The 16,149-nt window shown below is 36.6% G+C and overlaps 1 protein-coding gene across 1 annotated transcript in view; it reads right to left on the reverse strand.

Moving 5' to 3' along the window:
* Positions 1 to 8,600: 8,600 nt before the first annotated feature.
* The window catches only part of sdk2a (sidekick cell adhesion molecule 2a), a 158,463-nt gene continuing 150,914 nt past the window's right edge, over positions 8,601 to 16,149 (reverse strand). Inside the window, exons 44-45 of the mRNA XM_077211803.1 lie at positions 11,493 to 11,622; positions 8,601 to 9,132 (exon numbers count right to left, since the gene is read on the reverse strand). Of these exons, the coding sequence (XP_077067918.1) occupies positions 8,731 to 9,132; positions 11,493 to 11,622 (532 nt within the window). The 3' untranslated portion in view covers positions 8,601 to 8,730. The remainder of the gene's footprint in view (positions 9,133 to 11,492; positions 11,623 to 16,149) is intronic.

Here is a 16,149-nt window from a genome sequence, read left to right on the forward strand (position 1 = left end):
AACTTGATAGGGATCTTGTGGGGAACAATTGTTAGTCACTGTGCCATTGAAGGACCTAGTCAGTACCTGCAGGGTTTAACTGCTGTTTGTATATTCACATAAATCAATTTGCAAAAGGCCATTATGTGTTATTTGCACCTCTGACATGCGCCTAAAGAGGAGTATCCTCTTGCAGTTCAAGGCCTTTGGCACTATGTGTACAGAAGAAAGGCATGTTTGAACAGTGAGATCACTATCTGCACCCAACAGTCAAACTGTATGGTCATATATCAGAGTTTTATTTTTTTATTTTTTTATGTAAAGATGGCCCCACAACCAGAACCATAAGTGAATTTGTAGTAACTCAGTAGCAATGATGGGGAAAGTTACTATTAAAAGTAATGTGTTACAATATTGCATTACTCCCTAAAAAAAGTCACTGCTTTACTTGGTTAGTTTTGTGGAAAGTAATGTTACACTACTTTTTCTCACCTGGGCTGGGCTTGCTTGTTTGATTTTAATAGTAAAAAAAATTATATTTTGGCATATAAAGGAATAGTACAATAGAGCTCATACAAACCTTTCAGGGCTATTATTCTGGAATAGGACACAGGAGAAGAAAGTTAAACACACTTATATCAGCAATATAATAAGAAACAGAAATGCGATGTTTATCTAAAGTCATTTTTGGCTATTATGGTTGAATGAGATCATCAGATGTCCGCAGCAAAGACATTGGTTAATAAAGTGAGATTAAATACATAAAGTATATTTGTATAATTTGTAACATTTAATTATTGCAGGTTTGCGTAATATTTTGAGTTGGCGTTTGAGGGTTTGCAATCATTTTGAGGAATAATGAATCTGTTTTGTGCAAGTGAGATGAGTAAATGCTCTCATTTAGTTTAAAACTACAATAATCATCATGTTCACAAAGCACACACAACGCCTCTGCACTTACGATTTATCTCAAGGTAGGAGAGCTGTAAGTCTATAAATAGGAAAACAAAGTATCAAGCATTAGTTATTTGAAAAAGTAACTCAGATGTTTTGTGGTAAATTTGAAAGTAATGTATTAATTTACTAGTTACTTGAAAAAGTAATCTGATTACATAACTCAAGTTAATGCATTACCCTAAACACTGCTCATAGAGTATATAATAAAAGATGCAGCCATCCAAATGTTAAATGACGTGAATGGGGCACATTATCACTCACAATCATGGTCATAATTAGATTAACAGTGTGACAGACAGTAAATTGAGGAAGTATTTTGGTCACAATTAAAGTCATTTCCCCAGTTGGCTGTTTTCCCAGGATTCATTGATCCATCAACTGTTTGAGATGCAGCTTGTATCATGCAATGACTGTCCTTAACATTGTGTATGTGCATTGATTTATTTTCATATACTGTTCAGGAAGAGCATACTTTTAATGATTGTAGGTATGATTATAGATGGGTTTTGTCTGTGTGTACAGTAGGTCACACTGTAAGCTTGGCCTCTCCTCCCTACTGGGTTATTATTTCTCATCTTTCTCGTGACATCTCCTCTCTTGCCCCCCGATGTTCAGATCGATGCTTTCCGGCCTGGAATAAAGAGATTATCTCCAGGCGACCTCTCCCACGTCTAAGCTCAGTTTCTTTGGATGCTGAATGATTCAGCGCTCACTTACCCATTCTCATCTGGCCCAAATCTCCACTGTAGATGCAGGGAAATGAGGCAAGAGCTGCGGGAACGTCTCTCTTTCTTATGGAACCAGCAGAGTCACAGATGTAAAAGACTAAAATACACCCTGGTTTATGTCTACCACTATAATGCCAAACATGTTTGTTAAATATACTGTAAAACTGGCTGCGGAGGGTTTCAGAAATTCGCTGTTAAATATTTTATGGTACAATTTACACAACTATGCCAAGCTACTTGAATTAAATATGATATTATATGATATGACATGATATGATATACTCTGCATTTCCATGAATCATCATGGTTAATAAACATATTTAGACAGGAGTCAGTGTTCAAACACAAAACACCATCAGGACAGCATATGTTACACTAAAATAATGTGGTAAACATCAGCTAAATAATATAAAATGCAAGTCAAAAACACCATAATGTACAAGAGAGAAACATTTTACTATTTAAATAAATTGTGATCTAATATTATAAACAGTTCTTCTGGAAACAATATTTTACTGTTTTTTTCACAGTAATTTATACAGTAATTCATAGTTTTCACTCCCGCAAAACAATTTTACAGTAAAATGTATTACTTTCAGACATGGGCAGTATTTCAATTAAATTTATTTTAAATACGTATTTAATTACTTTAGTGTATTTTGTAATTTGTATTTTGCAGGTGTGGAAAAAATAAAATGTAGTTTGTAACAAAATATTTTGAGGGAGTGTATTTAGAGTATTTCAAATACTTAAATACTTAAGAAAAATCACCGTAGTAAATGATTTTGCCATATTTTTGGTCTGATGTTGGCAATGGCAATGTCCAGGTTAGATGCACGAAAAATCACGTGACACCCTGTAGACCGGGCTCCCTCCAAGAAGTGAATGAGTTTTGAACTCTTAAAAATGGTATTAAGGTGTTTTGTGAAAAATATACAGTCTACACACACACATATTGCACACTGAACGGCATTATAGAGAAAATAATTGTGCCTTATGAGATCAATGCACTATGTTGTCATTCATAAAAGGACATCATAGGCCCTAATGTTACCTATTATGAAACAGCGCGTCTGTCGTAACTCCACCGAAATCTCCATGCTAAGCAAGCGTTCACAATATAGCATCCATCTGCAGTTTTTACACGTTTTTTAAACGTATTACATATGAGAAATATTGATATTGATTTTGTATAAAATAATCATCAATCCTATTGTTTTTCAGTAATTAAGCACGTAGCGCGATTCTACTATGGAAAAGCCATACGCGGTCAGGGCAGTTATAGTCTCGTGTGTAAAACAAACCCACACATATTATGATTAATCATATACACTCACCTAAAGGATTATTAGGAACACCATCCTAATACTGTGTTTGACCCCCTTTCGCCTTCAGAACTGCCTTAATTCTACGTGGCATTGATTCAACAAGGTTCTGAAAGCATTCTTTAGAAATGTTGGCCCATATTGATAGGATAGAATTCTATCAGCAGATTTGTGGGATGCACATCCAGGGCACGAAGCTCCCGTTCCACCACATCCCAAAGATGCTCTATTGGATTGAGATCTGGTGACTGTGGGGGCCATTTTAGTACAGTGAACTCATTGTCATGTTCAAGAAACCAATTTGAAATGATTCGAGCTTTGTGACATGGTGCATTATCCTGCTGGAAGTAGCCATCAGAGGATGGGTACATGGTGGCCATAAAGGGATGGACATGGTCAGAAACAATGCTCAGGTAGGCCGTGGCATTTAAACGATGCCCAATTGGCACTAAGGGGCCTAAAGTGTGCCAAGAAAACATCCCCCACACCATTACACCACCACCACCAGCCTGCACAGAGGTAACAAGGCATGATGGATCCATGTTCTCGTTCTGTTTACGCCAAATTCTGACTCTACCATCTGAATGTCTCAACAGAAATCGAGACTCATCAGACCAGGCAACATTTTTCCAGTCATCAACCGATTTTGTTCCAATTTTGGTGAGCTCTTGCAAATTGTAGCCTCTTTTTCCTATTTGTAGTGGAGATGAGTGGTACCCAGTGGGGTCTTCTGCTGTTGCAGCCCATCCGCCTCAAGGTTGTGCGTGTTGTGGCTTCACAAATGCTTTGCTGCATACCTCGGTTGTAACGAGTGGTTAATTCAGTTAAAGTTGCTCTTCTATCAGCTTGAATCAGTCGGCCCATTCTCCTCTGACCTCTAGCATCAACAAGGCATTTTCACCCACAGGACTTCCGCATACTGGATGTTTTTCCCTTTTCACACCATTCTTTGTAAACCCTAGAAATGGTTGTGCGTGAAAATCTCAGTAACTGAGCAGATTGTGAAATACTCAGACCGGAACCTCTGGCACCAACAACCATGCCACACTCAAAATTTCTTAAATCACCTTTCTTTCCCATTCTGACATTCAGTTTGGAGTTCAGGAGATTGTCTTGACCGGGACCACACCCTTAAATGCATTGAAGCAACTGCCATGTGATTGGTTGATTAGAGGTGGGGGGGTGCTAACACAGAAACCTAAAATTCTCGGGACAGCAGCATTTGTCCAAATTTCAATCTTAACCGTTCTATTTCATCAGAAATGATCTTAAAACAGGGCTTTAAGTGTAAATATCGAACATGTCCTTTAAGGCACGGGTAGAGTAACGGTGATAATATGGCTACGTAGCCTACGTCAAACACGTTTTGCTATTAAGGGCACCCTACCGAACCACTGATGTGAACTTAGCTATACATGCCATTTATGTCAGAGGGAGCTATTTCAGGCCCTTTAGAGATTTAGTGAAATGCCCATACTTTTTTATTTTGCTACTTCGCCATTTTGAATTTACACATTTCTCATATTTGTGTTATTGCTACTATTTGCGTTATTGACCTTTCAGTAATAAAAAAAAGACTTTAGATTATTATGGGAGTATTTTTGTATTTTCAAAATACTAATTACTTGTATTTTATTTAAATACATTTTTCACATCAGTATTTTGTATTTTATTTTGTTACATTTCATGAGCCAGTATTTGTATTTTGTAACAAAATAGTTTTTGATGTATTTGTGCCCACCTCTGATTACCTTTAATTTATATATATATATATATATATATATATATATATATATATATATATATATATATATATATATTACATCAAAATATATTTGTTTTACATCCTTTCCCTCATCTTTAATTTTTTTTTTCTACTGTACAGTACTCTTCAAAAGTTCGGGGTCGTCAGATTTTTACATTGTTAAAAAATATTTGTGTTTCAAATAAAAAATGCTTGTTGAACTTTCTATTCATCAAAGAATCCTGAAAAAAGTGTCACGGTTTCCACAAATAAAACATTAAGCAGCACAAATGTTGTCAACATTGATTATAACAATAATAATACATGTTTCTTAAGCATCAAATAATCATGTTAGGATGATTTCTGAAGGATCATGTGACACTGAAGACTGGAGTAATGATGCTGAAAATTCAGCTTTGCATCACAGGAACATATTACATTTTAAAATATATTACAAAAGAGAAGTTATTTTAAAATGTCATATATTACCGTTTTACTGTACTTCTGATCAAATAAACAAAGCCTTGGAAAGCATGAGAGTCTTTAAAAGCATTTAAAAATCTGACCAACCCCAAACTTTTGAAGTATATGGTAAGGTAACATATGGCATTTTTACATAATCTTTATGTTAAATTGAACATTTTACAGTGTTTGGTCAACAATGTACTTTCGAAAAGCCAAAGCAAGATATTCAACAAAAACACTGAAAAATAGAGTAATTTATTTTAGATATGAACCATGCCTTGGTCCAATATAATTCATCAAGTTTTGTACAGTGATAGTCACCTCACAGAGAACAAGACAGGAGATATTGTGACGCATGATCATCGTAATTTTCAAGTCCTTTAAAATAGTTTCCACATAAGACTGCTGTTGTTCTTCTTAAGTTAGAGTATAAAACCAATCGATTATAAATAAAGCATATCTGCTGACATACACGTAAGCATACTGTATGTGTACACAATGTCAAACTGTGAACCGTAAAAACACATTCTACAATATATTTAGAGAAATACATACAATTGTATTATCATTTGAAAGAGCGGACAGCCTCAGAGCAACAGACCCCGAACGTGAGACTGACTCGAAGATGTTTGTGACTCAACCGACAGTGTGACGTCAGTCCATGAAGCTCATTTGCTGAAGATGAGTGTTTAATAGAAGATGTTGACCCACACAGTATCTTACAGATTTGCATGTGCACAGACATTTTGAAGCGATTGCTTTTGACCACACGAGTATTAATGTTAAGATTCTTTTCTTTTCCCAAAAATCATTATTATACCCTCAAAGACATCCAGGTGTGACATCCTTTGCTAACATAAATGCAGCTGGTCTTGTATTGAATCCTTTGGAAATTCCATTTCACTATACATTTCTTTTCTGCTCTTTAGTGTTAAAGTTCAGTTGGTCTTAGGGTACGTTTACATGACAACGATGTACTAAAAACAGAAACGTTTTTCCTTCTTTGAGCTTTTCACGTACAGACAACATTATCTAAACGTTCCTCCTCACTCACATGGATCCGTGAAAACGATTAAAAACGCTGTATTATTCTTCCAGGCCAGTAGTTGGCGATGTCACTTTGTAAAGAAACACTACTTGCCCACAGACTGAACACGTGATACACATAAGCGTGAACTAATTTGTGTTTTTGTAGTTTACAAGGAGAAGATAAAGTTATTGTTTTCAAAAACGAGCACTTTGAAACCCGTTTTCAAGTTTGCGTTTTCAGGACCCCAAAATGAGGTTTTCGTGGCCAAAACACATAACAAGTTTTTAATTTTCAGTTGAAAACAGTCGTGTAAACAGCCCATGAGAAGCAGAAAAAACTCCCTCAGAGACCGACAAATTCACAGTTGATATATTTTGTGTAATGCAAATGCATGATTAATGCATGAATATATTTTTAATTATGTGATTATGTCTTGGGAATATGGTATTTTTCCATGAAGTGACTCTGTTCACAAATCGTTTTGCTAACATTCGCATTAAGTTGTGAAAACCTTTTTTCTGAATGCACTGTGAATGTTCAAAACGTTTTGGATGTTATCAGAATATTCTGAAACAAGTAGCAACATTTAAAAAAATGTTAAACGAACATCTGACTTAAGCGTTTCAGAAAAAAAAAAAGAAAAAAAATCAATGAACGATGTATAAATAATGTTTTTGTACTAACATTTTGGAGAACATTATTAAAGACCAGATAACTATGGAAAAACATTCGACCAACATTACTGGAAGAACGTTTGTTCATAACTTTGAGAAAACCTGAACATTAGCAAAAGAAATTGAGAAAGTTCCCTGTTAGCTAGGGTAGTACCAAATTATAGATGTGATCCTCAACAAACTATACAAAAAGTTTGACCCAATCATATCCATAAATACTGCAGAATAAATTGGATCATTCACTGAGCCACATTCTCATCCCAAATGTATCACAATTAGATGAAAATAATGGAATAATGGTAGCCTCTTCCTTTGCAACATCTCCTTGGTTGGACATAAGCAATATAAGCAAAAAATAAATAAAAAATGTACTGTATGAATCATACAGAAATTCCATACTTTTCCCTTCTCAAAGTTTGTTGTCTAAGAAGCAGAATGTTCTCTTTTTCTTCCGTTTCAATAGACCGACATTGCTTCAAACTCACAGTTGCAATGTTTTCCCTTCAGAAATATTCTGTCATTGATTTCTGTGGGACTGACATCGAAGCGATATCACAAAAACAGAATTATAAAGATAAGCGCTTTGGAAATCGGCAGCATTATGTGAAATGCAGTTTGTTCTCATCACTTTAAAACATTTACACTGGGGTCCAACAGTCTGAGACCACTACTGTGTCCTTTTCTTCGCCCTTAAATCTTTCAAAAATAGGCTACTAAAACTTAAATGAACCTTGAAAAAATTACAAAAAGGTCTCAGAATTTAGGACTCCGCTATATACTGTACAGTGCCTAGCATAAGTGAACACACCCATGCTAAAGTTGACTAAAAAGAGGAATACAAATTCATCTTTTGGAAATTGATCTTCATGCCGTAATTTAAAAAATGAGGCAAAATCCAGCCTTTAAGGACACCAATTTTCCTTGTGAATGAATAATGTATCGTAGGCCAGCTATTTCATGGATCCAGGATACTATGCATCCTGATAAAGTTCATTTGGCCTATGGAATTAAAATAGACCCACATCATCACACACCCTTCACCATACCAAGAGATTGGCATGGTTTTATTTCAGTTAGCCTAATAGCTGGTATGATTTGCATTGAAAGATGATCTTATGGAAAGTGCCCCATGCCAATCTCTAGGCATGGTGAAGCGTGTGTGATGATGTGGGGATATTTTAATTCAAAAGGCCAAGGGAACTTTATCAGGATGTTATCTTGGATCTTGGATCCATGAAATAACTGGACTTTAAAAATAAAAATCTTTAGTAAAAATCTTTAAAAATAAAAAGTCTCTATGAGAATTTAACATAGGGGTGTCCTGACTTATGCACCCTGTATTTTAAGGAAGAACATTTATTTATTTACAATACATTATTCACTCACAAAGAAAATTGGTGTTCTTAAAGGCTTGATTTTTCCTCATTTTCTTAAAGCATTAAGATCAATTTCCAAAATATGATTTTTTTTATTCCTCTTTTAAGTCAACTTTAGCATGGGTGTATAAACTTATGCTAAGGACTGTATGCAGTCAGTTTTTTTAATATTTTTGACATTTTTCTGTATATCCACATTTATTTTTTTTAGTGAAGGATGAAGTGAATATATTTTAAAATGTACAATCAACAAACCGATTCCCTTCAGAATGATTGTCTGTTTCAATGCTCTTGCACGCACATATAAACCCACAATACACCTGCACACCCGGCCAAAAAAAGCAGCTGTTGATGTCCGACACGGTGCAGCAAGAAAAAAAAAAGAAAGAACAGACCAATAACACTGCAGGAATCCCTCCCAGGAGTGTTGTCATTGGAATGAGAGTCTTGTATCAAACAAAAGAAGAGAATCCTGTGGCCGGGACCTGGGCGGAGTTGCCCAGGCTGCTAGGGGGCCTGTACAGGGTGTGCTGGTTGTGGGTGTCAGAGGACAGCAGTGATGGGGTGGGAGTCCGGCTCCCCTTAGGCCTGAACAGGGTCCCCTGGCCCTGAGGCTGCGGGGAGGGATTGCTGTGGGGTAGCAGAGGTGGTAACGGTGGCAGCAGAGGCGGGTGGGGTCGGGACTCCTGTTCCGCCACCGAGTCGGGCTGCGCGTAGCCGTACGCCGGAGGCCGAGAGACGCCCTTCTGTTGTCGGCGCCAGGAATTATAGTAGGTGGGGTCACTGATGTAGTGGTTGACGAAGGAGTGGGTCTTCTGCCGGTTTGGATCCAACTCGTACTCGCTGTCGCTGCCCTGTAATTTAATGAGAAAGAAATAGTCTGTTATACATTACCTTCACTTTTTGTAATAGCTTGTACTTTAACTGTGCACTTTTTAATTTGGATAAAAGCCTCTGCTAAAAGATCATCAAGGATGCATTAAATTGATCAAGAGTGACAGTAAAGACATTTACAGTGCATTGTTACAAAAGTTATATATATATATATATATATATATATATATATATATATATTTAAATAGCTGTTTTCAACATTGATAATGATAAGAAATGTTTCTTGAGCATCAAATCATCATATTAAAATGATTTCTGAATTGTATTGTAATTGAATTCAAATTGTAAATTGTATGCATTACAATTTCCCCTTTGGGGATTAAAAAAGGATTGATCGTATCTATCTATCTATCTATCTATCTATCTATCTATCTATCTATCTATCTATCTATCTATCTATCTATCTATCTATCTATCTATCTCTATCTATCTATCTATCTATCAATATATAGGGTGCAATTAGGGTGAAATGAAATATGAGCTATTATGAGAGGGATATGAGCAACTACTCTACAGATTTCTATCATCAGCACTGCTCTACTAGACTACTAAACACAAGCTACAGCCTCACCCAAAACTCGGAGGAACAGTGATCTTATATGAAAACATAAGCGCCTCCTGAAAGGGCAAAAAACATTATTTACAGAACCTCACAGATGACAAATCAAAAATCAGAATGAGTAACGATGACAGATGTTTCTCAGAAATGCTCTACTCAAACTGTAGCTGTCAGAGAGGGACTGAATTAAAACCCATACCGCTTGTTTACAATGACATTATGCTAAAGTGTGGCATGGTGGGAGGGCTTTCTTTGAAGGAGGAATGTTATTATAGTTTGGGTACCCGACAAGCAGGCAAAAAGCTCCCAGTGGGATTGTGGGAGGAAAGACAAATGCTCAAAACAAGAGGAGTGCCCCCTACTTTCTCACAGCTTGGGACAAATTATTCACTAATCCCCATGACACTTTAAGCACTAGTTTCATAGTTACTGTATCAAATGCTGCAAACATGAAAAGAAGAGATGGGAAAATGTCTAAAATGAGAAATATTTTTCACTTCCTTTCCAGGCAATGCATAGAAATGAGAGCAGCTGGTCTGGAATGAGATGAGCAGTTTGTAAAAGAAAGGTCATTCTTATCATCATTCATGTTAATAATGATTCAGCCTAAATAAATGGCATTTTGAAGGCCCATAGTTCTCCTTTTCATTGGTCTTTCAAGAGATTTAAAGACATTCTCTGCTTTTTTTTCCTTTTAAGTATCAACTTTGTCTCTTATATTTCTTCTAAAATTCAGACAAATGAATTGCTGATGTACAGTAAAAGGAATGATATTCTTGAGATCTCTAGAGAAGACAGGTGAGATTACTAGGGTTTTTTTTTTTTTTTGGTCAGGAGAAGTCTAAAAGGCAGAAGACTTAATGATTTGGTCGTTTGGCCGGAAGCTAGTTATTTTACGTTATAAAGATTTAAAAAACATTCTAACACAAACGCATGGGTTGCAATCCACTGCCATTATAAAACTTGGAAGAGCCAGATTATTTTTTAATATAACTCTGATTGTCATGTACACCTAGGATGGCTTGAGGGTGAGTAAATTATGGGCACATTTTTATTTTAAAGTGAGCTACTGTGGTAAAGCTACCAGTTTACTGTGAAAAACTCAGAATTGCTCTAGCAATTACTAATAGAGAGATAAAGCAGCTCAAAAACAATGCACAATTTTTTTGAATGTAAAATTCGGGATCACCAGGGATCCCTGCGGCTCAAGGGGTTAAGCAAACTTCTCAATTTGTTCTGCATTTAATCTCATTGCTGTCTTAGAAAAACAATCCAGATGTTAAAAAGACCCCTTCTGTGGTTTTTATTCCCTGTGGGGGATGGTCTGTAATGTTTTGTGTGTTCAACAATGTTAAATGACATTTAAAGCCTGCTGACAAAATAAATATGTGAATGATAAACAATATTCAAGTGAATCGATGTGTATTTAGGAGTGAAATGGGGTATTCAGTGAGAAAGATGCTAGACAGGACCTGATTTAGCAATTAATTGAATTGGAAACAGTGGGCATTTTATACCAGACTGAAGTCAGGCGGTTAGGGGGAGGGGTTGACAAATAAGAGGGATTTGTGATGTCAGCCGAAACAGAAAGTCATTTCAAAGGCAGAGCAAGTTATTTGACGTTTTTTTCTAGGAATAACACTCACTGTCGAATCAAGGGTGATAAGATCAGCAACATGTTTAAAACTTGCCAATTTTGATTCCAGAAAACAGATTATTTTAAAAAATAAACAAATTATTTGCCTTTTTGGGGTGAATCACCTGTGAATCAGACACTTCTGAGGGCTTCTCGGTCAGGCTGCTGCTCTCAGCTGGGACCAAGTCATTGTACTTGATGCTGACATCTTCATCAGAGTAGTGCAGGCTGCCGGGACTGGGTCGCGGTGGAGATCTGGAGGACCAACACACAGAGAAATCATTTACTAATTCACAGATAAAAATGAAATCTTTGATGTTAAAAGGAGAGTTCAACCAAAACTGTAAATTATGTCATCATTGTCTCACCCTAAAGTTGTTCCAAACCTGTATGAATTTCTTTCTTCTGCTGAACACAAAAGAAGATATTTTGAAGAAGATGGAAAACCAAACAGTTGACAAACAACTGTCTGGTTACCAACATTCTTCAAAATATCTTCTTTTGTGTTCAGCAGAGTAATGAAATTCATACAGCTTTGAAACAACTTGACGGTGAGTAAATTACATAATTTTCATTTTTCGGTGAACTCTCCCTTTAACATCAGAGATTTTATATCAATTCAATATCCCTTTAAGTTAAAATAGGTATTTCACAATATGTGACCCTGGACCACAAAACCAGTCACATGAGTAATTTTTTTGAGATTGAGATTTAAATAGCAACCAAAAGCGGAATAAATAAGCTTTCCATTGATGTATGGTTTGTTAGGATAGGACAATATTTGGCCGAGATACAACTATTTGAAAATCTGGAATCTGAGGGTGCAAAAAAATCAAAACATTGAGAAAATTGCCTTTAAAGTTGTCCATTTATGTTTGCGACTGTGCTGTATTCACTCACAAAAATACATGTTTTATATATTTATGGTTGGAAATTTACAAAAAATCTCCATGGGACATAATCTTTACTTAATATTCTAATGATTTTTGGCATAAAAGAAAAATCGATAATTTTGACCCATATAATGTATTGTTGGCTATTGCCAAAAATATACCAGAGCTTCTTGTGACTGGTTTTGTGATCCAGGGTCACATATTACATTTTCGCAACAGGATTATCGTGACCAAAACGATTATGACTATAACGGTAAATTCATCTTCATATTGTGTTTTCACAAAACATATAAAAATTAAAGTGTACGAAGGCAGAAATAGTTTGTAACCATAACAGTACAAAAGTGTGCAAAAAGAACTGTTGAACTACACTTCCTCCAGACTGGGGTTTTTAACACCTTGTCTTTTTACCAAATCCAAAAAACTTCCACATTGGTGAGCAAACTTTTTTGTAGAGTAAATTTTGTGGCGCAATAGTAGCTACACACTTCATCGTCACCCTCTTTTTCATCTTTTTTTCTGTATTATGATGGGTGGCAACCAGTGTTAAGGTGCAATACTTAGAGAGTCAACAAGATACTGGTTGCTGGGTTATTAACAATATTTTCATATGTGTATAAACACGATATCAATATTTCATGTTTAAAATATAACGGTTTTACCTGTATATTGCAACAGCCCTAAATCAAGACATTTCATCCTGTTCTTCTCACCAAATGACTGCATAGTTTCAAAAGACTTGGAATTTAGTGCACAAATCTTATGGGTCACTTTTCTGATACTGTATATGGTGCTTTTTCTATGAAGCAGACTGTAAATTCTCACTTTAATGTGGACTAGACTGTGTAGGAGTTTTAAACACTTCACGAGGAACTCATAAAGACCCAATGATGCAGCATCATCATGGATCAAAGCTGATTTTGATTGGATGAATACACTTATAGCAGTCTATACAGTCCAGGAGAAACAACAGATGATGAGACTTCTGAATGGAAAGGGACAGGGAATCATCCACTCATTGGGCACTACTGTGGACGAACTGTTAAAAGGGTTGTGCTCGTTAAAAAGGAAGGTAGAAGGATCGCCGCATGGCAGGATTGGTTTACTTGATTTGCCATAATGAGGTCTGATATGCTCAAAGCCAAGGTCACTGGAGACATTAGCTTTTGAACTGAGGCTGCTAAGCTTCCCTTTACTTCAGTTGGCTTATAAATCAAGCTGAAATAACACACACAGGGAAAAACTTTAAAGAACCACGCGGGGAACTAATGAGTAAAAAGGAATATCTGATAAGCAAGAGGGTTTGTGAAAAACATGGCATCCACTAGCTGAAAGCATCAATGGCAAAACATATGAAGCTTTGTTCAACCTGAAAATGAACAAGAGGACCATGCGCGAGCTGTATACTAATGGAAAGCCTTGGTGGTGGAAGGGTGGTCCAGACAAAAATCGGGCCTCTGGGAATAAAACAAGAGACCTAGGGGGAGGGGAGGGTTATGAAATTTTATCTGTTTAAAATTCAGAGGAGGCTGAGGTTTGAGAAAGGTTGAAGCAGAGAGGCGGGGCCACTTCAAACAGCCCCCAACACCCCTCAGAAGCCAGAAAAGGGCTTCAATTATTCACGAACGCCGATGTCGTCCATTCTTCTTATCCATCCTAATCTCTCGCCTCTATCTCTTCCGTCCCGTACCAAACCCTTTCCTTTTCTACCTCTATCAAATATATCTCTCGTGGCTCAATCTTGATGCGAGCTCATTAGCAGGACTGCATCCAAAGTGGAAGCTCTTCACTGCTCAGGCTCTTTGATCCCAAATCTGGGCCTATGCATCTGGGCAGAGGACCAGCACAAACCCCCCAGCACATTCCTGTATAATGGGCGCAGAGCGGCTTCTCCAATTACCACCAGAGGAAGCTTGAAGCAGACCAATTCCTTCATCCAATCACGTCAAGTAGCCTTCAAACTCCTTCGTAAAGAAACTACATTAGAATACTGTAGAACTACATTAGAACTACATTATTGTACACTGTTCATGCAAATATGTCCAAATCCAAAGTGTCTGCAAAAGTCCTGAAGCAGGACGTGAACTGCAGAAGGGTTTGAGGGAGGTCTGACACCGACAATTAAGGCTTGAAAGCCTTCAAAGGATTACGTACATGTACTAAACTGTTTTATTTCTACATATTACATTGAAAGTTTTCAAACAATGTTTGACAAGGTTAGTGAAAATATGCAACCTGGTCACATTCGCCCAATGAGCTAATTATAGCAACAGCAGTCGGTCAAGCTTTTCAAATACATCGGTCATTTAATTTCTCTTTCTACAAGCGTCACACTGTGTAGTGCCACCCACCATGAAATCTCATTGGTCCAAAATCGTTGTTCACCTAATTGCAAACTAAACACCAAATATGCTCTGATTGGCTTGCAGTGTGTAAACATGTTGGATCGCAACTGGTTAGAAAACCGTGTTATGATCTGTATCAAACAATAAAGACAAAACCTACATGCTGTCATCAATAATCAATTTTTTGTAGATATTACGGTCTTCAAAGTTCTGGCTGACATTTGGCTAAATGTGCAAGAAATTACAAAATATATTCTGGGGTGCCTGTGTCAAGCCTAAAAAAAAAAAAACTGTGCCCAGATATATAAAATGTCCTTAAGAAAACGTGAAACCCCCTAAATGTCATTGAATAACATACTGTCTTTTAGATCTTTCTCTTATTCCTTAAGCAAGCGGGGAGACGGTATGGCCATCATGAATATGGGCTGATCTCTGCGCAAGAGCGTGTGAAGAAAGATGCTTTGTTGAAGCAACTTACATAAATAGTCAATTTCTACAGAATGCACTTTGAATGTCAATAAGGTGGGAGGTCCAAGTGGTAAAACTTCCACAGTCTGGTGTGTTCTTTCAGCTGACAGATTGCTGTTGGAAATTTGAAAAGAGCGACTGTCATTAAAATCCATGCCAACTCAATCCATTTAATGGAGGCCTGAAGTAGAATTTAAATCAACGGCCTGGCCAAAGCTCTGTGTGTGGACAGAATGCATTCCTCTCTGGCTCTTTGTTTGTAGCCATTTGGGAATTAAAGCCATTGTGCAAATAATGTCCTGAACAGCATACTGACAAGAACATTTCCAGAAAAAACATCACATTAGCACTATTTCAATATATATTCAGTTAGAAGAGTTGCAGGCTCTCTGTGAAGTGATATCACCGTATATGTATACAGAAGGGTGTAACTTTGGTTTGAGAAGTCGGAGAGAGACAAAACGGGGGAAAATGTTTCGATTTGAATCCCATTTCCTCCATTTACATACATTTAGGGACTATGGTGATACAAAATCCAGGAAATAATCAAGTTTTTTATAATGATAATTTCTGCCAAAAATAATAGTAGGCTACTAAACTATGTATATGAAAAAGATGTCTTACTTTATTTATTGTTTAATAGGGGCCGATGGCAAAGACTTGAGAGAATCATTATGTAAAGTCAAAAATGTTCAGTAAAAATGTTCAAATGTTTGTGAATAAAATTTAAATAATGTGAGACTCAATTTCCACTGTTAAACAAACTTTTATTTCAAACTAACCATTAAATCTGACGTTTGTCAGAGACACATCCACCAAACCGCAGGTACACAAGATTATTTGGTACCCAGGAAGCAAAATTGAAACACAATCTCACAAACATAAAAACAAAAATTTAACTTAAATATAAAGAACATTTTTCATTGTCCTCCATCTATTCACGCAATCCCATCTCTCCATATATCCTAACTATCCACCCTTCTATACTGTCCTGTCTCCTCTACTCATATGAAATAACCAAACACAAATGCTTCCTGTACTCATTCGCCATGATAAACTCCTGGCAAATGTTTTCC

Source organism: Siphateles boraxobius, unplaced genomic scaffold, assembly GCF_051911475.1.
Source record: "Siphateles boraxobius isolate OS27281-9 unplaced genomic scaffold, OSU_SipBor_1 66, whole genome shotgun sequence".
Taxonomy (NCBI): Eukaryota; Metazoa; Chordata; class Actinopteri; order Cypriniformes; family Leuciscidae; genus Siphateles; species Siphateles boraxobius.